General features: G+C 43.0%; 1 protein-coding gene across 1 annotated transcript in view; it reads left to right on the top strand.

Annotated features, from left to right (window-relative positions):
* Window positions 1-23,270, top strand: part of LMNB1 (lamin B1) — a 33,433-nt gene that overhangs the window by 5,753 nt on the left and 4,410 nt on the right. Inside the window, exons 2-7 of the mRNA XM_062016449.1 lie at window positions 5,248-5,404; window positions 6,217-6,342; window positions 8,028-8,198; window positions 9,351-9,476; window positions 11,790-12,010; window positions 12,865-13,090. Coding sequence (XP_061872433.1) covers window positions 5,248-5,404; window positions 6,217-6,342; window positions 8,028-8,198; window positions 9,351-9,476; window positions 11,790-12,010; window positions 12,865-13,090 — 1,027 coding nt within the window. The remainder of the gene's footprint in view (window positions 1-5,247; window positions 5,405-6,216; window positions 6,343-8,027; window positions 8,199-9,350; window positions 9,477-11,789; window positions 12,011-12,864; window positions 13,091-23,270) is intronic.

Below are 23,270 nucleotides of genomic sequence, written 5' to 3'. Positions count from 1 at the left end.
CATCTTGTTACTTTTACTGTAATGTTGATCTGTGTACAAAAACTTCAATGCTTTTAGACAGAGATTATTGTTATGTTGTTGTAAATGTTCCTTGAAGACAAGTAGTCTTACTGTTTTGTTTACTGTAGGGGAAGAAAACATGGGAAACTGACTGCAAGCTAAACAAAACATAAAGCATTAATGACTATTTTGGGTTTTGATTTTCATATTTCCCTACAGCTGTAGTGGAAGACCAGCTCAATATGCAGGGCCATGTAATTTCACATGGATTTAAGTATAGGCTGCATGGTCATGAATTGCAACACTTGTGTACCTGTGTCATGAATTGTCTGAAAACCAATGTTTTTCCAGGAGGGTTTGGTTGATGTTGGTAATGCTTTTTAGCTTTGTGATCTGACTCTCCAAGTACTGACAGAAATGAGTGGGTGAGTGTGTGAGGTGAGAATTTTTAGGTAGGGTGATGGTATCTTGCACTTGGTCAGTTTCAAAGGAACTCTGAATTACATGCCAGTTCTAGCTGCTGACTTAAAGGAGCAATATTCATGCTTACCTTGCATTGAGTGTGTGGTTTGTCTGGCTTTAGAAGGCCAGTTCAACTTAAATTGGCAGAAAATTGTTTCTTTTTTCCTGTGTAGCCCAAAATGTAAGGAGATAACAGGAAATTCTAGGTTATTTCATGAACTTTGTTGAGGGAATAAGGATGATTGTGCAAGGCTGAAAAGGAAGTCTGCCTGGACAGTGTACTGAACTGCCAACCAGGCTCGTCTAGGTAATTGCATCTCTATATCTGTATTTTGAATTAGCTCTAAATGAGCTAGTGCCTGTAACCAGACACAATGTAACCATAGTACCTAATAGTTGTGAGCTGATTTGCTCTGCATTACAGGCTAAGTTTTGGGATTGGTGAGCAAACTAACCTGATTAGCAATCTACCTCAGCTGTGCTGATGTACTGCAGCTGTCAGGGTTGAACTCCCGAGAGTGTGGCAGTGTGGAATGCTTACTGACCTCAGGTTGCATGAGTGGCAGGAGTGTATAGGGGAAAACAGATTGTTCAGCACACACCACAAAACAATACAGTTTCTAAAGTATGTGTGACTGCAACTCCATGCATGAGAACGGTGATGGTAGTGGTAGGTAGAAGTAAGACTGAGTTCTTTACCTCTGTAGTGTTTGAGTTAAATGTGCGTTACATTTCTAAAGTGCAAGTTTTCTCTGAAGTACAGTGAAAATAACTGGGAACTTGCCTCTTTCTTGGCCACATCTGGGTTCTACACTACTTAAAAATCAATTACAATTCTATGGAAATGAAAATCCATAGACTTTGAAGGCAAAGGAGAAAAACAAGGTACTGCTTTGAAGAAGTTGCAAGTTAGCAATTATTTCTTTGCTTTTATTTTTCTTTCATGAGCTGAACTACTTGAAGGAGCACAGCTCTGGCTGGTTTTTTGAACACTACAAGTGTTGGAGGGTTTTTTTGATTTTGTTTTTGAGATGTAGATTTGGCTTTCTGTGGAGGCAAAACCTAGCAATTGTATAGAGTCTGAAGTTCTTCCTGGTAAAAATTACTAGGCGTAAAGGTGAAGTGTATGTTGTACATATTTGGGAATTCATTTTGGCTTTTCAGAGGCTTTTGAGATCACGTTTCACTTTCTCATATTTTTTTAGGGCTGGGATGACACTGAATTTGTGGTTTCATCTGGCTTTTGGTGTTTGAAGTGTTGAGCTTAGATTTGTTTTCTTTCTGTGTGTGTGTTTAGATGAGCTGTCTCACAGTCAACTCAACACTAACAACTAACAGTACTTAATTTGAATTAATTTTTTCTCTGATGTAAGTTATGTTAAACTAAAAGATCTTCATAGCCAATCTTAGTGCAAAGAAGGTGGCTGAGGTAGTTGCTAATAACTAGTTTGGTCATACAGCTAGTGTGTTTTAATTATGTTGTTGCTAGTCCATATTACACTTTTTTCTATGCTGCCCTGATGACAAGAGCTCTCTTCTCACCTGCCTACTGTCCTGTAGGTGGTGGAGGTATTTGTGATTAAAAAAAAAAAATGACCAAAACCATTAAACCAAAGTAACTTTTAAGGAAAATGGAGAGTCTTGCTCTTTCAGAGTCTAGAATAAATTGGGGCAGAGATGAGGGAATGGCACTTTGTCCCCATTTAGATAAGACTTTCTAGTTTCAGGATCCAACTTGAGAGGCATGGTTTCCAGCATGAAGTCTTGTAAGAGCCTATGTAAAACAGTTTCTCGGTGTTCTGAATAAAGCTTTCTTCATCAGTGATCAAACAACAAAGGTCTGATGTGGGCCCTCACATTTACCAATTGATGAAGATTCTTTTTCAAATGTACTGCAGCAAGACACCTCTCCTTTCACCTTTTTCTGCCTCTGCTGTACAGCTTCCTTGTGTGCTGAAGTTCCTACAGGCCTGAGTTAGCAGGGAGGGACAGGACAGTGGCCTCCAGGGAATAATGCAGAGATCTGGAAGTGTAAGCTCACATGGCCAATACTTAAATTCTCTTTCTGTCTAAGCTGTGGACCCAAATGCTCTGAACTCTTTGCTCTAAGAAATGTTAAGTAAAATGCCATGGAGGGACTTGGATAGTGTTGAGCAGCAGAAATGGGAAAAGTAGTTGTGCAGAGGAGTCTGTGCGTACCTGGTGCTGGTATGAGTGGGTTGTTACTCAATGGGAGCAGGATTAGCTGTTGTGAGGTCTGTTGTATAAATCCTGCCATCCTGTGACTTCAGTGTTGATGTCTTTGTCCCCACGGCTCTCAAGCATGATGTTACTTGCATGTGCTTGCATCTTGGGAAAATAACCTTTTAAATTTGAGAGTCTCTTCATAAAATTGTGTGTTGATTTTTACTTTCATCTCATTTTTCTGAGAAGCTTTGCTATTGTTCCTTCTGAGCAGTACAGTCATTGAAAAAGTAGTGACTGAATACTTTAATAGTTTTGAATCTTAAGAATCTCTTATCAAATTTTCTGTCTCAGTTTAGCACTGTGAATTCTGATTTATTTTCACTTATGCAGGGAGCAGTGGAAGACTGAAGAAGGTGCTAGCTTTTGTTGTACTTAGTCTGAATCTACCCATTCATAGAAATGTTTGTACTTTGATTAAAAGTACATGGAACTTCTATTGATAATGCTCTTACTAGAGAAATGTGTATATCCCAAAGAGGAAAAGAATCAACTTCAAGGTGTAGGAAATTGTGCTACATTTAAACACAGCTGCTTGTGTGACTCAAAGGTCAATGGTCATTTTGATTCCTGAGTATGATTTTCCTTTCCCCTATCATCGTAGAATCATAGAATGGTAGGGATTGGAAGGGACCTTAGAGATAATCCAGTCCAACCCCCCTGCAGAAGCAGGTTCACCTAGATCAGGTTGCATAGGAACGTGTCCAGGCGGGTCTTGAAGACCTCCAAGGAAGGAGACTCCACAATCCCTCTGGGCAGCCTGTGCCAGGGCTCCATCACCTGAACAGTAACATAATTTTTTCATATGTTTAAGTGGAACTTTTTGTGTTCCAGCTTCATCCCATTACCCCTTGTCCTGTTGCTATCTACTATAGAAGAGGGATGTCCCAACCTCCTGACACTCAACCTTTAAATGTTAATAAGATCACCCCTCAATCTCCTCTTCTCCAAACTAAACAGCCCAAGTTTCCACAGTCTTTCCTCATATGAAAGATGTTCTATACCCTTGATCATCTTGGTGGCCCTGTGCTGGACTCTGTCCAGCACTTCCCTGTCCCTCTTGAGCTGAGGAGCCCAGAACTGGACACAGGACTCCAGAGGATGCCTCACTGGGGCAGAGTAGAGAGGGAGAAGAACCTCCCTTGACCTGCTGGCCACATTCTTCTTGATGCATCCCAGGATGCCATTGGCCCTATTTTTGATAGTAGCTCATTGCAGCATTATTTGTGAATAATTACACTAAGGACCATTGTCACGGTTTAGCAAGGAGCTGTTTCCCCTTGGTAACAGGGGGAGGGGGTTGCAGTGAAGACCTGGTAAATACTTCTTGGACTCTCCCCCGGCTCCTGGGTTCACACCCACCTCTGGCCTGGCTGGGCCAGTCTGGCATCTTGGCCATCAGAATTTAGGGATGGGAATTTGAAGTGCTTGAGAGGAGGTGTAGGAGTGGTACAAGATGGAGGTGACCATGCGGACCCCACAGTCAGAGATGGAGGAAGGCTGAGGAGAGCACCCAACATATGGATGGAACCAGATGTCCAGATCCAGACCTGTTTGGGCATCCCTCCTTTTCTGGCATCCCTCCTTTTCTGCCATCCCTCACCCACCTATAGACTGGTCATGATGTTAGGATGGTATTAAATACCTGCTGGCCAGCCTGGGTCAGCTGCTCAAAGCTGTACTCCATCCTGGTTTCTCATGGAAGTTAACTCTATCCTAGCTCAAACCAGGACAAGCATGGATTTGTATTTCTGTGGTATTACTTTTATCATTTGACTTTTTTGCATATGGAGTCATAAGAAATAAACCTCTAGAAACTGTTTGATTGCTTGTGTAGATGTGAAACCTATTTTGAATGGTAATTTGGAATTTGCTTTTGTAAAGAAAGACAACTGAACCTCTGCACCAGTGATGGATTTGGATATCTTTCCTCAGATCTGTGGAATGTTGCCATTATGTATGGTTGGAAAGGTACTTCAAAGCAGTTCAATGTGCTACAGTTTCTGCTTATGGACAACTGGTGTATAGACAGGAAACATCAATTTTTGTTGAAGTTGGTCTTTTAATTGGAATTGTTATTTACAGCCCAGGCAGTGGATTTGCCCAAGTTCCTGTGTGCATATAAGACAATGAAAGTAACTTGTTTCCATCTTATGGAATCAGCCTTATGATATGAGAACTTATTTTTTTCTGTTGAGATTCTGGTCAAGGTGGGACAGTTTTACAGTGGCTAGCTAGAGAGGAAACAAGAAATGCCTTTAATGAACACACTTTCCCTTTTAGGAGTGTGTATCTGTCAGACTTGTTTGACACACTGAATTTCTCCTTTATTTAGGTTTATATAGCTGAATCAAATAGAGCTAATGTTATATGGGATGAGAAAACAGACTTAAGTAGTTTATTTAAATTACAGTAAATTAACCCAAGACAAAATGTATTTTGGTGTCTCAAGTTTAAGATTCGGACAACACCTTGTTTTATTAGTCAGTAGTCTACTTTGAGGGCATTTCTAGACTTTCTTACCACTTTGATTTATTCCAGCTATGCGAAAAAAGATTTGGATTTTAGTGGAACCCAAATCAAACTTCGAGAACTTGAAGCAGCCCTCAGTTCCAAAGAAGCTGCACTGGCAATAGCCATTAGTGATAAGGAAGGCCTGGAGGGAGGACTTGAGAACTTAAAATATCAAATTCGACAGGTAAGAAGAAATATTTAACCATCAAGTAGCTGTCAACAAACAATGTTTTTTTTATGCATAATGCATTCATAACAAGTGCTGTAATTCTGGTAAAATCAAACTTTGTACCAAAAAAAATTAGATGCAAGCCTGTCATCTAGTCACAACTGGAACAAACTCTTTCACTGTCAGCATTGGAAGCAGTATTGACTTTTGTGTCTGTGTCCAGTACTAGTCAGTTTATTAATAAAAGGAGTGGTGGAATAGAGTACTTGTCAAACTGCAGACTGAAATTGCAGTGGATGGTACTTCAGCTGAAGAGAACGGCTCAGAAGTCAGAATGAGCTTGTACAATTGGTCAGCGATTTTTGGGTGAGAGACTGACTTCATGTAACTGTGATTCACTCTGCCCTCATTTTGGTGTTTTGCCTGTGGTTCTCCATTCTGTAGAAATCTGATAGAACAAAGATAACAACAAAGCCTTGTGCTAATTTTGTTATCCCCTTGAAACACATGCTTTGTGACCTTAAGCAGCACCACCTCAAGAATGAGTGCTGAGATGGGGAAACTAGTATTTTTTTTGTGTGGAAAAATTGAACTTTTGTAAGGAAAATGCTAAGTAGCACTTTAATACTAGTTACCAATGTGAAATATATATCACTCACTTGTGCAAGTAATTGCAAAAGGCAGGGAAAAGACATTATTGGTGTAAATATGTGATTTGACTGTTAAGTTCAACCATAATATGTAGTTAGCTGTAATTCAAGGTAGCTGAAATCATTGTGTTATGTGAGTTCTGCTGTCTAATTATTTATTTTATTTCTTCTTTAAAGCTTGAAACTGCTTTAGCTGCTGCCAATGAACAGCTTACAATTGAGACTCTGAGGAAGGTAGATCTAGAAAACCGATGTCAGACTCTCATCGAGGATCTCGAATTCCGCAAAAATGTACATGAGAAGGTAAATGCTTTAGTCTCAAGAATTCAGTTTTTTAAAGGGAAGACAATAAGGACGTCATTCCAGAATATGAAAATAATTTAGGTTAGGAAGTGATCTGGTTTGAACTACTACTCAGTGGGAAGACTTCCTTATATTCCATCTGGAAGACTTCCAGCTCTTTCTCTTGGAAAAATTGTTAGCTCTGTAGCTCACTTTAAGCAACACAATACATGAAGGAATTTAATATTAAAATCTACCCCTAGTATTGCCATGGATATGTGTTTTCATAGTAATGAGAAAGTAGGTTGCTTCTTGCATAATCCCTTTGAGAAACAGAAGGACACAAACAGATACTATGGAGTTGTACTGGTTCTTTTAATTTCAGAACTTTCTAATGAGGTGCTTTTGAATAATAGAAACAGAAGTTGATGAATATTTGTCTTTAAGAGCTTTTTCTTGATATCTTTGACCCCCCAGTACAGGCTAGGGGTTGAAATGCTGAAGAGCAGTTCTGCAGAGAGAGAGACCTAGGAGTCCTGATTGATAATAAGCTAAACATGAGCCAGCAATGTGCCCTCGTGGCCAAGAAGGGCAATGGCATCCTGGGATGCATCAAGAAGAGTGTGGGCAGCAGGTCAAGGGAGGTTCTACTCTCCCTCTACTCTGCCCTGGTGAGGCCTCCTCTGGAGTCCTGTGTCCAGTTCTGGGCTCCTCAGCTCAAGAGGGACAGGGAAGTGCTGGAGGGAGTCCAGCACAGGGCCACCAAGATGATCAGGGGAATGGAATGTCTTTCATATGAGGAAAGGCTGTGGGAACTGGGGCTGTTTAGTTTGGAGAAGAGGAGATTGAGGGATGATCTTATTAACATTTACAAATATCTGAGGGGTGGATGTCAGGAGGTTGGGACATCCCTTTTTTCTATAATAGCTAGCAACAGGACAAGGGGTAATGGGATGATGCTGGAACACATCATCTAATGGGATGATGTGGAACAGGCTGCCCAGAGGGGTTGTGGAGTCTCCTTCCTTGGAGGTCTTCAAGACCCACCTGAACATGTTCCTATGTGACCTGTTCTCAGTGAACCTGCTTCTACAGGGGAGTTGGTCTAGATGATCTGTAAAGGTCCCTTCCAACCCCTACCATTCTATGATTCCTTTTTAACTTGTAGTAGTTGGCTTTCCAGGAGGAACCTAACAGCAGTAACAAATGTAACTAGCCGTATTGTCTTTTCCTCGTTAGTTGTATTTTCAGCTTTGTTCATGTTGTTGGCATCCTTTTTTTCCCAGAGGCTAGGCAAGAACACAAATAAATGGTGAAAATGCTGATTAGTGAAAGTGCCTGATTAATTTCACAGTACTTTAATTTAGTGCAAGCATAGAAGATACCTAAAGAAAAGAGGAATGTGTATCTCTAATCTTTTTATATTGAAGTGTATTTGTTGAAATTGCAGACAGAAGGAAATGTGACTGTAGATGCTAATGGTATCCTTTCTCTTATTCCAGTGCCTGCCTGGCTATTGCAAAATAAGGTATTACACAGATCAGACTGGGGAAATTGCCCTGTGTTTCTACTGAAAGTTTCAATGTCAAAATAGTGCTTATCCGCAAGGAGGACCAAAACCTGTATTGCTATCTACTTAGTAGATAGTCTTCCAGAACTTGTTTTATCTCACTTACTGAATGTTATTTTACTTTTGTCTGTTGTAGGAAATCAATCAAGTAAGAAAGAGACATGAAACTCACTTAGTTGAGGCTACTTCTGGGCATAAAATTGCATATGAACATAAACTGGCCCAAGCTCTTTGTGACTTAAGAGAGCAGCATGAAGCACAAGTGAATCTGTACAAAGCAGAGCTTGAACAGACTTACCATGACAGGGTGAGAACATATTTTCATACAGTTGTCTGTTGTACTTTATTTGTATTTTACTTAAAGATACCTTAACTTGCTTACATTTCAGAGGATTTTATTGTGGGGTTTGTTTAAAATAACCATGCTTTTGATTGTGAATTTGCTTTTTTCAGGTGTCACTTTGGGAGCAAGTTTAAACCTCAGGAAGTACAATAATATATGAAGGTGAACTACAGAGAAAAAAGTGATTAGTACTGAGGTTACTCTGAAAAGTTCATGTGTTTTCACATATCAACTGTAACAGTCTTGATAAGATTTACCATATTTTGTGTAAAACTTGCTTCATAATGGGTTTTGCTGAGAACACAGCATCCTGAGTCCTCAGACTCTCTACAAAACACATGGAAGTTTTACCACACCCAACAATTTCTACTTGTCATACCCAAGCTGAAATCGGTTCTGCTTCACAATTTCCTCCCTTAGCTATGGTTCAGCACTTCTATTAGGAGAGTTCCTGATATCTCAACAGAATCTGGTTATTGTGGCTATCCTTGTTGCAGTTAATATTTTTAAAATACAATCTTTAACAGTGTGCAGTTGTTTATCTTCAGGACTCCAATCTGACTTGGAAAAACTTACTTAAAAGTTAAGACCAAGCAAAACTATTTTAGTCTAAATCTTTTTAGAACAGGATTTCTTGTTACCTCTGTTCAGGTACACAGTTTCTGATGGCTTGGACTCTTCATTTAAGTTTTTTTACATTCTGTTTGCAACTACAAATCCAATAATAAGTCTGATGCTGCTGAAGTGGGTGGGTAATGATGTAGCAGTGGCACAGGCTGCCCAGAGGGGTTGTGGAGTCCCCTTCTTTGGAGGTCTTCAAGACCCGCCTGGACGTGTTCCTATGTGACCTGATCTAGGTGAACCTGCTTCTGCAGAGGAGTTGGACTAACTGATCTCAAAAGGTCCCTTCCAATCCCTACCATTCTGTGATTGTGGCTTCAGACAGCATGATCCAGCGTGGTAGTTAAACAATAATATTTAACCCCTAAAAAGAGATGTTTTGTTGTGTTAGCTTGAGAGAGGAGCTTTGTGATTCAGTATGGTGTGCAGTTTTTAGTTACTCAACTTTTATTAAAAGTTACTTTGAAACTGATGTCGTATCTTTATTTACTGCAGCTTGAGCATGCTAGGCTGTCATCTGAGATGAGCAATTCTACAGTCAACTCAGTAAAAGAAGAACTGCGTCAAAGTCACATGCGAATTGATAATTTGTCTTCCCATCTCAACAGCCTTCTGAATGAGGTAACAAAAGATGTTTGATTCTTTAGTCTTGCTAATTACAGATGTTGATTTTTATATTGAAGGTCTTTCCCTTAACTTGTATGTTCAACATCATGATTTGAATTTGTCTTCTGTTCTACTGTTTGTACTCTTTTCAAATTTCTTAATGTCACCTTTTGACAAAGCTGAATTTTTCATGCAGTATCCTGCTACAGAGTGAGTATTTGAAAGGTGGTACAGGTAACTGGCCTTTGCAGAAACTTGTGTGATTAAATGGGATAATTTTAGACAAAGGCTCTGCAGGAAAAGTTCTTGACATTCTAAGTAATTTAGTTCTGTGGTATTTGGATAGCGTAGCATAAGATTCCATAAAGCAACATTCAAAGCTAGAGTTGGAATGGGCAGTCTATTTTCATCCTAGATCCAGTCTGCATCTAGAATCCAAAAAAGTGGTATTACCAGGAATAGAGTAAAACATGAGACTTAGAAAACAGATCAAATAACTCTACTTGAGCATTTGTAGAGCAAAGTCTTGGACAGAAACTTAGAGCACATTGTGTCATCTTCTTCAGATATGATTTGTCTGTGACCAGTGATATGTTCAGTACAGACTTATTGATGGGAGTAATGTAATACACTGCAGTGGAAAATGTAGAGGGGGGAAAAATGAGAAGTGTTGAGTGAGTTCTGAAGTGGGCTTTTGTAACTAATCAGTCAAAAATGCAACAGAATGTCTTTGAAAAATATTTTATATTTGTAATATTTGTCTTTGATTCTTTCTGTGATATATTTTTATTGTGTTTCTCCTGTATAATGGGCTCTTGTAGGACTCATTCTATGTATTTCCAGTGAAGAATATAAATTCAGGGAACATTATTTCACAATTTTACAAATAATCTGGCAGATACCAGTATGAGTCTTCTCAGTTTTTACTGTTCTAGGTAAATTTGTGTCTGGATCAGGTCAGATGATGTAATGTACATGAAGTTACAAAATAAGTAACTCGAGAGTGTTGTATTGGATCTTAGTTCTGCCTTTAGATTGCCATCTTTCTCTTGGTGGTTCAGTCAACAAGTATTTCTGAGGTTGTTTTCCTTTAATTACCCATGTTCTGTTGCATATTTAGGAGTGATAGGCAGGTACAGGGAACTGTCTTCTGGATTTGCAGAGGTGTTGGCTAACTTCATGGCTATCCAAATCAACTTCTGGCAGTTTGACTGTAGTTGGCCACTAAAACCCCCATTTTGCAGTTCCAGATTTTTTTTTTTTTTAGTGCTAATGATGTCAACCGGTAGTTTTATTTTCCATTTATTAGCACTAACTCACTAACTTTCTGCCTTCTCTTGGAAGAAGACGATTCTGTTACCGCTGCTGATCTGACTTAACAACACTCAACTCTGTAGTAGCTGCCATGTGACACTAAAATTTTCTTAAATGCCTTGTCTAACTCTTAACATTGACAGCCAGTTACACTGGTCTTCTGTATCAGCCTCTTAGGCTACCTGTTTTCGTTTTATTTGGACTATGATGAGTGCACAGCAAACTTGATGACTTGAGCTAGGAAATGTGATAGTGAGGAATTGATTCCCATGTCTGTCCTTTAAATTAAAAAAATTATAAGAGACTGTCAAACAGAAGAAAGCATGCTCAGGGAAAGAAACTTAAAAGCTGTCATCATTTGGCCTTTCTTTGAGCATTCCGTTCTGTAGGTACAGTATTTGTAGCTCCAGTATTAAGTTCTACTGGCTTGTTCTTTTAAAGTACGTGACATATTAGCTTTTTCATGGAACGCTTACAACTGTACTTTCAGCAAGCCTTGAAGGCTTTGATAACAGGCAAAGCAGTGTTCAGTTCGGCATTCAGTTCAGAACACCTCTTCCTTCAGAGGATTTTCTTTCCAGAATTCAGAATTGTCAGCAGCAAGCTGAAGCAGGAAGTAGACATTCCAAAGCTAAAGGGCAATTACTGACCACAGGTCAGAGGCACACTGAGCTGCGCTTCGATTGTGTCCTGTCCAGCACATCTCAAATGCTTTGACTCTTAAAGCTTAATTTTTTTTTTTTTTTGACTGAGTAAATTCAGATGTAGTAAATATCCTCAGATCTCAGAAAAACAGAGCAAGTATTTATCTAAGTATGTTTTAAGTTTCATTGCAACTTAAGGTGTTGTATTTGTAGTAGAAGAGGTGGAGAACAAGAAGTTGAATATGGGCAAGTTTGGATTCAAAGATTGTAGGATGCTTCATGTTTTGAATTCCATATTGCCTGAATAGCAAAGTGCAAGAGGTTTTGATGAGCTTGTCTTTGCACTATTGATGTTTTCAATGCTTTCTAGTGTAGAGCCTGGCAAGATAGAGTGCAAGAACTTGAGGACAACTTGGGTGAGGAACGGGAAAGCTTTCGCAAAATACTTTCTGAGAAAGAGAAGGAGTTGTCAGAGACAAGGAATCAGATGCAGGAGCAGCTGAACAACTATGAACAACTTCTGGGTGTTAAATTGGCGCTTGATGTGGAAATCAATGCATACCGGAAATTGTTGGAGGGTGAAGAGGAGAGGTATGAAAATGTAGCAACAAGTGCTAGTGTCTATGTGCTGCCCTTGTCTCACTGTGTTAAAAAGCAGTTCGTACTGCAATGCTTTCATTAAACGCTTTACTACAGTTTCCAAGGTATTGTTTGTTTTTGTCCTCTCCTGCCTGATGTGTGCTTCTAAGTCTCTGTGAGACCAAGCTGCTTGCGTATCAGACCAATAGCTCTCAAGGTACTTTTCTTCTGTTAAGATTGAGAATGTAATTAATAAGGATATAATTAATTTGGTACTGTGGCTAATGTTTTTTCTGTGTTAATTAGTGTTATTTCATGTAGCCAAAATCCTTGAAGTATAATTTTCATAAATTTTAGCAATATTGCCAATTTTTACCTGGTCACAGCTGTCACTTGAAGTTGTTTGGTACTTCACTTGTATCAGAATGACATCCTACTGGTCCAGGCTTATTTCTCTCAAGTGTGGGGGTGAAACAGCAAAAGCTCTTGTGCTGTTGAGGTTTAAGACACATTTCCTACAGTGGCTTAAGCCCTCCTAGGATTTTTTTCTTTATTCTATGTAGCTGGCAATGCAGTCTCTAACAAATGCATAGAGATGGCTTTATGGTCTTAATGTAGTAGTCTTATGAGTATTGTATGTTCCAAAAGCATTAATGAGCTGTTTAACACTTCTTATTCGATCCTTCAAAAAGTACCTAAGGCGTCACTTTTCCATGTAGCGTGCTTTGTTTACTGTGCTCCTGTACCTTTTTGCTGTATAAATCTACAGGAAGAGGAGGAGAGGGAAAGAAAGATTACTAAATAAATCGTGAAAAAAGTAAAGTCAAAGTGTGATGTGTGCATATTTCTTCCTTTCTTCAATATAGGTTGAAAATTTCTTCAATCCCGTCCTCCCGAGTGACAGTTTCACGAGCTGCATCCAGCCGTAGCGTGCGTACAACCAAAGCAAAGAGGAGGAGAATTTGTGTGGAGGAGTCTGAGGCCAGCAGTAGTGTGAGCATTTCCCACTCAGCTTCTGCCACTGGAAATGTTTCTATTGAGGAGATAGACATAGATGGAAAATTCATCTGCTTGAAGAACAACTCTGAACAGGTTTGCAAATGCACAAATACTACAACTTCACAATGGGCCAGTTAGAGGCAGAGAAGACATCCTCAGCACCCTTTTATCCCTCCAGAGGCAGCTCATCTTTGTTTTAGATTACACAGATTGATCTGGTTCCAAGTGTCTGTCCCCTCTAATCAATGAAGAGACAGATGCCTCCAGATGGCAATAGACATGTATCTTAATTACCTGTGTCCCTCACATGGGATGCAGTCCTTGGTGGATTCTCAGGCATGGATTCTTTGCCATGGTTGCAGTTTCTTGCAGTTATAGGGTCCCTCTCTTGGGACAAGGCCTCTTCTGGGCATAAGTTTAATGAGCCTCTTTGGCTTAGGTTCTTCCCCACAGTTACAGCTTCTATGAGTATTGGGTCCTTCTCAGGGGACACAGCCTGCTCAGGTCATAGTGATGAAGGGTCCCTCCTTCAGGACACAGCCTGCCCCGACCTTAGTTTTAAAGAAGAAAATTACTGCCCCTGGCTCAGGATCTGCAGTGTAGTGATTGGGTCCCTCCCATGGGACATGGCCTCCTTCAGCCATAGCCACTGTCCCTGGCACGGGGCCTTTAATGAAGTGAATCGCTGCCCGTGGTCCGGGGCCAGCTTTAGCAACATGAGTCTCTGCCCCTGATACAGGGTCATTATCAAAATGAGTCTCTACCATTGTGGTAGTTTGAGCCTGGCTGGATGCCAGGTGCCCACCACACCGCTTTACCCCCCACCTCCTCAGCAAGCCAGGGAAGGGGAGAAAATAAGATGGGAATCTCGTGGGTTGAGATAAAAGCAGTTTAATAAATAAGCAGCAAAGCCGCATGCGCGGGAAGCAAAGCAGAAGCAGATAAGCTGTTACTCTCTACTTCCCATCAGCAGCGATGTCCGGCCACCTCCCGAGAAGCAGGGCTTCAGTACGCGTAGCGGTTGCTTTGGGAAGGCCAGAAATGAATCTCGCCTCCTCTTCCTGCTCCTTTCCCCCAGTTTATATTCCTGAGCTGACGTCATATGGTATGGAATATCTCCTTGGTCAGCCTGGGTCAGCTGTCCTGGTCATAGTCCCTCCCAAGATCATGCCCACTCACAGCTATTGGTGAAGGTGGGGGAAGGAATGCTGGAGGGACAGCCCCGATGTTGTGCAAGCGGTAGTCATAATATTGATATCAACAGTAAGCACAGCACTGCAGGAGCTGCTGTGGAAAATCACTACCGTCCCAGACCCACTACAGTCTCCACCCCTTATTCCATACCATTTATGTCATGCTCAGACAAACCATCTTAACAATCCATATACATTCTTATATACTCTCATTAACCAGTACCCCCACTCTTCAACAGACAAACATCATTCTTGTATTCGCTCTTGCATCTTGCATCAAACAAACAAACAACATTCTTATATCTTTCATCCTCTGTAGATGTTCACTGGAGCAGGTCATAACTTCTGTCTCATCCATCAAGATGAATATCCAGGCCAGGGGAAACAGTATGTTCAGTGTTGGGCACCAGCACCGGCTTGGTTTGTCCACTTGTTCGGTTTTTCTTGCAAAGTTCATCTACAACAGATAACTCACATAACAGGTTATTTTTCCCCCAAGGTTAAGTCTCCTTGAGGTACACATCGAGTTTCCCCATCCTTTCTCATCACCCACCAAGTACAGCCAGGCCCTTGAGCAAAGACAATCCCACGAATGGGTTTGCCTTTTCCCATGGCAGGTGCAACCCATACTGCCTTCCCCAGCCATTTCCCTGGGTGCACTACGGGGACCTTATCTCCTCCCACAGTATGTAGTGGTTTTGTTTGGGCAGGACCAGGACGGTTAGTTGAACCTCTGCTATTGACCAGCCAAGTGGCTTCTGCTAAATTTTTATCCCACTGCTTCCATGCCCCATTGCCCAGTGCTCTCAACATGGTCTTTAGTAACCCATTATATCTCTCAATCTTTCCAGAGGCTTGTGGGTGATAGGGGATGTGGTATATCCACTCAATGCCATGTTTCTTTGCCCAGGAGTTTATGAGATTATTTCGAAAATGAGTTCCATTATCTGATTCAATTCTTTCTGGAGTGCCGTGTCGCCACAAAACTTGCCTTTCAAGACCCAAGACAGTATTTCGGGCAGTGGCGTGGTTGACAGAGTATGTTTCCAACCAACCAGTAGTTGCTTCCACCATGGTGAGTATATACCGCTTGCCTTGATGTGTTCGTGGTAGTGGTCCAACATAGTCAATTTGCCAGGCCTCACCATACTGAAAACCCAGCCATCGGCCTCTGTTCCAGGGAGACTTGATTCGTGTGGCTCGCTTGATTGCGGCACACGTTTCACATTCATGGGTGACCTGTGTGATGGCTTCCATGGTCAAGTCCACCCCTCGATCACGAGCCCATCTATATGTTGCATCTCTTCCCAGATGTCCTGATGTTTCATGGGCCCATCGAGCTATAAATAGCTCACCTTTACGCTCCCAGTCTAGATCTACCTGAGCTAGTTCAATTTTAGCAGCTTTATCTACCTGTTGGTTATTCCATTGTTCTTCATTGGCACGGCTTTTTGGCACATGAGCATCTACATGACGTACCTTCAGAGTCATATTTTCCACCCGAGCAGCAATGTCTTGCCATAATGCAGCAGCCCAGATGGGTTTACCCTTGCGCTGCCAGTTGGTCTTCTTCCATTGCTGTAGCCATCCCCATAGAGCATTAGCCACCATCCAGGAGTCAGTGTAAAGATAGAGTACTGGCCACTTCTCTCGTTCTGCAATCTTTAGAGCTAGTTGGATAGCCTTCACTTCAGCAAACTGACTTGACTCACCTTCTCCTTCAGTGGCCTCAACAACTCGTCGTGTGGGACTCCACACAGCAGCTTTCCACTTACGATGATTTCCTACCACGCGGCAGGATCCATCAGTAAACAAAGCATAATGCCTCTCATCTTCTGACAGTTCATTATATGGTGGTGCCTCTTGGGCGCGAGCTACTTCCTCAGGCAATGCTCCAAAATCTCTGCCTTCTGGCCAGTCCATGATTTCTTCCAGGATTCCTGGGCGATTAGATTTCCCCAGCCGAGATCGTTGTGTAATCAACGCCATCCACTTACTCCATGTAGCGCTGGTTGCATGATGTATAGAAGGGGTTTTCCCTTTGAACATCCAGTGTAACACAGGCAGACGTGGTGCCAAGAGGAGATGAGCTTCTGTGCCAATGACTTCTGAAGCAGCTCGAAGTCCCTCATATGCTGCTAGTATTTCTTTTTCAGTTGGGGTGTAGTGGGCTTCCGATCCTCGATATCCTCGGCTCCAAAACCCTAATGGTCGACCTCGGGTTTCTCCAGATGTTTTCTGCCAGAGGCTCCAGGTGAGACCATGCTCTCCAGCGGCAGTGTAGAGGATATTCTGCACATCTGGTCCTGTACAGGTGGGCCCAAGGGCGACTGCACGAGCTATTTCCTGTTTAATTTGTTGAAAAGCTTGTTGTTGCTCAAGGCCCCACTCAAAACAGTTCTTCTTTCTGGTGACTCTAAAGAGAGGGCTCACAAGCTGACTATAACCTGGGATATGCATCCTCCAGAATCCCACAAGGCCCAGGAAAGCTTGTGTTTCTTTCTTATTAGTCGGTTGAGACATAGTAGCTATTTTATTCACAATATCCATAGGCACATGCCGACGCCCATCTTGCCATTTTATGCCCAAAAACTGTATCTCTTGTGCAGGTCCCTTTACTTTGTTTCTTTTTATAGCAAAACCAGCTTTCAGGAGAATCTGTATTATTCTTTTCCCTTTCTCAAACACTTCTGCCTTGTTGCCCCATACAATTATGTCATCAATGTACTGTAAATGTTCAGGGGCATCACCCGTTTCCAGCACAGTTTGGATTAGACCATGGCAAATAGTAGGACTATGTTTCCACCCCTGGGGCAATCGATTCCAGGTATATTGGACACCTCTCCATGTGAAGGCAAATTGTGGCCTGCACTCTGCTGCCAATGGAATTGAGAAGAATGCATTAGCGATGTCAATCGTAGCATACCACTTGGCTGCTTTTGACTCCAGTTCATACTGGAGCTCTAACATGTCTGGTACAGCAGCACTCAGTGGTGGTGTCACTTCGTTCAGGCCACGATAGTCTACTGTTAGCCTCCACCCTCCATCAGATTTTTTCACAGGCCATATGGGACTATTAAATGGAGAATGAGTTTTGCTAATTACTCCTTGAGCCTCCAGTTGATGAATCAACTCACGGATGGGAGCCAGGGAATCTCGGTTAGTGCGATATTGCCTCTGGTGCACTGTCCTGGTAGCAATTGGTACCTGTTGCTCTTGAACTTGCAGCAATCCCACAACAAAAGGGTCTTCTGAGAGGCCAGGTAAATTAGAGAGTTGTTTGATTTTCTCTGTATCTACAGTGGCTATACCAAAAGCCCATCGATACCCCTTGGGGTCTTTGAAGTACCCTCTCCTGAGGTAATCTATGCCAAGAATACAAGGGGCCTCTGGACCAGTCACAATGGGGTGTTTTTTCCATTTGTCCCCTGTTAAGCTCACTTCAGCCTCTAATACAGATAATTCTTCACATCCCCCTGTCACTCCAGAGATCCAGACAGAATCTGTGCCTCTATACCTTGATGGCATCAATGTACACTGTGCCCCTGTGTCTACTAAGGCTTTATACCTTTGTGGGTTTGATGTGCCAGGCCATCGAACCCACACAGTCCAGTAGATTCGGTCATCCCTTTCCTCCTCCTGGCTGGAGGCAGGGACCCTCTATTTCTGTTCTTCATCAGAGTATTCGCTATCTGATCCTTGCAATTGCAGACCTGAAGTCTCCTCATTGGCTTCGAAGGAAGTAGTTGCAGTTCTTCTATGTCTTGGAGATTGTTGATTGTCCTCTTTTGTTTTGGCAGCCACTCTGCTGACAGCCCTCTTGGGCGGTCCTTTTCTAACAGCTGCCTTCCCCCTTAGTTCACGTACACGCGCTTCTAGCTTAAAAGTGGGTTCACCATCCCACTTCCTCATATCCTCTCCTTGGCCACGCAAAAAGAGCCAGAGTTCATTTCGCGGTGTACTCCTGCGTCTGGGACTTCCCTTTCCCCTGGTCGGGACAGTGGATGACTGAATTCTTGAGGCAGATCTAACAATCAGGCCATCATCCCACACTGATGAGGAGGTGCAGAGGCTCTCTTCATAGTTCTGTAACCAAGAAGATACCCTCTCCACTGTTGGTATATCCATGTCTGGATGATACACCATTGCCAGGATATTAGAATATGTAGCTGGGGCACTCTGGATCACTTTTCTCAACATGGCCCGTGTACACTGGACATCGTCTGGATCTGTGGAGGCCTCGACATTATCCAGATCACCATAGATGACTTCCAACACAGCTAATTCCCTTAGATATTGGATCCCTTCATCAGCTCTAGTCCACTTTCCTCGGGCATTTACAAGGTCTTCCTTGAATGGGTATCTTGCCCGTACACTTGAGAGGAGTCGTTTCCAGAGACTACAAACTGAGGTTTTCTTTCCAATGCCTTTATCAATTCCCCGGTCCCTAGCAAGAGATCCTAGCTGTTGGGCTTCTCTGCCTTCCAATTGTTGACTGTCAGCCCCGTTATCCCAGCATCGGAGCAGCCAGGCACCAATCCGCTCACCTGGCTGGCGACTGTAATCTTTTCGCATATCTCTAAGTTCTGTTGAGGTGAGGGACCGAGTAGTTTCCATTTCCTTTTCGATTTCTCTCACTTCTCCTGATCTCCTTACCGAAGGACCAGTTTCTTCTTCTAGCCTTTCCTCTTCCTCCTCGTCTGCCCTTACTAATCGATGATATGGACTTGACCTCCTTATCCACTGCTTCTTTTTCACTACTAGGGCAACCACTGTGGTTGTTGTTTGGTTCCCTGACTCAACCATGGTAGTCTCAGGTATAGTTTGAATTTCCACCTCGGCCATAGTTCTCTGAGAGGGCTGGACTGCGACTGACTCAACTATGTTGGCCTCAGGTATAGTTTGAATTTCCACCTCGGCCATAGTTCTCTGAGAGGGCTGGACTGCGACTGACTCAACTATGTTGGTCTCAGGTACCGTTTGAGTTTCCATTTCAATCACAGTTCTCTGAGAGGACTGGAATGCAGCTCGGTAGGCAGAGGCTAGGCCCCAGTATAATGCCTGAACCTGATGGGCCTCATTAGGGTAGGTAAGACACCCTTCTATCAGGTAGCGTGCCAGTAAAGCAGGGTTTTTTATCTGTTCAGGTGTAAAATCCCAGGTTACAGGAGGTGATAACCGTCCTAGGAATTTGCCCAAACTCATCCACACACCCTGCCACCCAGGGACTGGCCGCTTCAGGGGGCATTTTAACATGTTTCCATCGCAAATTTGTACTCTCTGATACCCAGATGACTCCAGATTCCACAAGATATATAATATACCAACCATGTTAATTAGTAATATTAAAACTCTCGTATAAGGGTGACTAAGGACCTGGGAAGTCTGTGTAACAGAATTGTCTAGATCAGTCCGAGCTGAGGAGAAAGAGGTGCTTTGCCCCATGGCCTCCACAAGATAGCTCCCACAGCACACTAAATTCATCAGTAACAGAATGAGACTTGCTATTATTATTTGGGCCATCATGTTCCCAGGCCCTTTCATCCTCTTCACAAAATTATATAGCCAGCTTAGCAAAGCTATTAAGGTTAAAGCACAGCAGAGAGTCAATGTTAGGAGCATCATGTTCCCAAACATTAGAAAGTGTAAGATAAGCTGCATAACAGCAAGGCTCCGTGACCAGCACAGGAACTTTGCTCTCATTGGTTTACTGTAATTGCAATGCAGTTAATGTAAATCTGCTATTATCTCGCCCCACGTTGGGCGCCAAAAGGGCTGTGGTAGCTTGAGCCTGGCTGGACGCCAGGTGCCCACCACACCGCTTTATCCCCCACCTCCTCAGCAAGCCAGGGAAGGGGAGAAAATAAGATGGGAATCTCGTGGGTTGAGATAAAAGCAGTTTAATAAATAAGCAGCAAAGCCGCGCGCGCGGGAAGCAAAGCAGAAGCAGATAAGCTGTTACTCTCTACTTCCCATCAGCAGCGATGTCCGGCCACCTCCCGAGAAGCAGGGCTTCAGTACGCGTAGCGGTTGCTTTGGGAAGGCCAGAAATGAATCTCGCCTCCCCTTCCTGCTCCTCTCCCCCAGTTTATGTTACTGAGCTGACGTCATATGGTATGGAATATCTCCTTGGTCAGCCTGGGTCAGCTGTCCTGGTCATAGTCCCTCCCAAGATCATGCCCACCCACAGCTATTGGTGAAGGTGGGGGAAGGAATGCTGGAGGGACAGCCCCGATGTTGTGCAAGCGGTAGTCATAATATTGATATCAACAGTAAGCACAGCACTGCAGGAGCTGCTGTGGAAAATCACTACCGTCCCAGACCCACTACAACCATTGATGTAGGGGTCTTTAAAAAAATGAAAATAAATCTCAGCTTCCCCAGTTCTCTCCATAGAATGCAGGGGAGCCTCTGCTCCAGCACACCACCTCCTCTCCTTTCTCATGGACCTTGGAGTCCGCATGGTTGTTTCTCTCACCGTTCCTACTCCTTGCACCACCACCAGCCAGAAGAAAAAGGGACGGAAGAAGGAAGAAAGCTCATCTTCCAGCTTCTTCTTAAAAAGTGATTGTGGAGGTGTCTAACTGGCTCAGCCCCAGCAGTGGGTCTGGCTCAGAGCTGGGGAAAGTTGAGAGCAACTACTGCCAGGAGCCATCTTTACAGCCCCTTCCCCCTTACCAGAAAAGGCTGTCATGTCAAACTATGACAGCTGTGTACCACATGGATTCTCCCCTTTTTAATTTAACTACATATCTCTTGTTCCATGGAAGGACCATCAATTCTGTTACCATTAACTATGGATGGTTCAGAGTTACAGCACTTTACCAGAAGTCTAGATTTGTATAACTGTCTGTAGTGTGGTGTAATTATCTGTTTGACTGTGTGTATATATACATACATAAACAGATACAAAATACATAAAATCCTCTAAATGTATGTTTTGTTTTTATAACTGAGCGTCAGCAGATTAAGATCAATAAGATGGTTTCTTGTAGGTGATTTTAACTGTTTTCAGGCTCTAGTGACAACTGTTTAATAACTCTGTTTAGGGGAGTTTTAAACACCTGCTTTTGTTTTGAAGTAGTCATTCTGTAATGACCATAGAATCATAGAAGTTGGAAGGGACCTTTTAGAGATCATGTAGTCCAATCCTCTGCTGAAGCAGATCCACCTAGATCATGTCACACAGGAAAGTGTCCAGGTGAGTCTTGAAGACCTCCAGAGAACACCCTCCCTGGGCAGTCTGTTTCAGTGCTCAGTCACCTGCACAGTAAAATAATAGTTTTTTCTTATGTTTAAGTGGAACTTTTTTGTTCCAGTTTCATCACATTATCCCTTGTCCTGTTGCTAGAAACCATAGAAAAAAGGGATTGTCCCAACCTTCTGACACCCACCATTTATATACTTATAAATATTAAATTAATATTATTATAATATTAATATAATATAATATTATTAATATAATTAATATAAATATTAAAGATGTCCCCCCTTAGTCTCCTCCAGACTAAACAACTCCTGTTGCTGCCGCCTTTCCTCATAAGGAAGATGCTCCAGTCCCCTGATCATCTTGGTGAGTCTTGTGCTGGTCTCTCTCCAGCAGTTCCCTGTCTCTCTAGAACTGGGGAGCCCAGACCTAGACACAGTACTCCAGAGGAGGCCTCAATGGGGCAGAGGAGAGGGGGAGAAGAACCTCCCTCGACCTGCTGGCCACACTCTTCTTGATGCATCCCAGGATGCCATTGGCCTTCTTGGCCACGAGTGCAGGTTGCTGGCCTGTACTGGTGCATGGGGTTGTTCCTTCCCAGATGCAGGACTCTGCACTTGTCCTTGTTGAACCTCATGAGGTTCCTCTCTGCCCAACTCTCAAGCTGGTCAAGATCCCGCTGAATGGCAGCACAGCCTCTGGGGAATCAGCCAGTCCTCCCAGTTTGGTGTCATCAGCCAACTTGCTGAGGATACATTCTGTCCCCTCATCCAAGTCCTTGATGAAGATGTTGACCAAGACTGGCCCCAGAACCTATCCCTGTGCAACTCCACTGGCCACAGGCCTCCAACTCGACTCTGTGCCATTGATCACCACCCTCTGGGCTCTGTCATTCAGCCAGCTCTCCATCCACCTCTCTGTCCACTCATCCAAGCCACACTGCCTGAGCTTTCTGATGAGGATGTTATGGGAGACAGTGTCAAAAGCCTTGCTGAAGTCAAGGTAGATGACGTCAGCTGCTCTCCTCTCATCTAGCCAGTCGGTTATGCACTCATAGAAAGGTCTCAGGTTGGTCAGACAGGATTTCCCCTTGGTGAATCTATATTGACTCCCCCTGATAGCCATCTTTCCCTTCATATGTTCAGTGATACCATTCAGGATGAGTTGTTGCATCACTTTTACAGGGATGGAGGTGAAGCTGGCCAGCCTGTAGTTTCCCAGGTCGTCCTTCCTGCCCTTTTTGAAGACTGGTGTGACATGTGCCTCAGGACTGGAGAAAGGCCACTCACCTGTCCTCCATGATTGTTCAAAAATGATGGAGAGAGGCTTAGCAGTCACATCAGCAGCTCTTTCAGTATCCCATCAAATCCCACTTACTTAGAAGTATTAAGCTTGCCAACAAGTCTTTAACCTCTTTCTCATCCACCTAGGGCAAGTTGTCCAGGCCATCCTATTATCCTTGCTGGACTGGACTTCTCAAGGGCTGACCTTGACTGCAGAGACTGAAGCAAAGAAGGCATTCAGTGGTTTGGCTTTCTCTGCATCCTCAGTCACCAAGAAACTCTCTGTGTTCAGCAGTGGGCCCACATTCCCCCTCATCTTCCTTTTGCTGCTGATGTACCTGAGAAACACCTTATTTTCCTTAACTTTCTTGGCTAGGTTTAATTCTAGAAGGGCTTTAGCCTTCCTCTTTGCACCCCTGTATCCTCTGGCAATGTTCCTGTACCCTTCCCAAGAAGCCAGCCCCCATTTCCACCTCTCATAGATGACTGCTTTCTCCCTGAGTTGTCCTAGCAGATCTTTACTCATCCATGGAGGCCTCCTACCTCCTTTTCCTGCTTTCCTACACGCGGGGGCACACTGATCCTGGGCT

This window comes from Colius striatus, chromosome 30, assembly GCF_028858725.1.
Source record: "Colius striatus isolate bColStr4 chromosome 30, bColStr4.1.hap1, whole genome shotgun sequence".
Lineage (NCBI taxonomy): Eukaryota > Metazoa > Chordata > Aves > Coliiformes > Coliidae > Colius > Colius striatus.
Note: the sequence above shows the minus strand (reverse complement) of the source record. Positions and strands in the feature narration are given on the sequence as shown.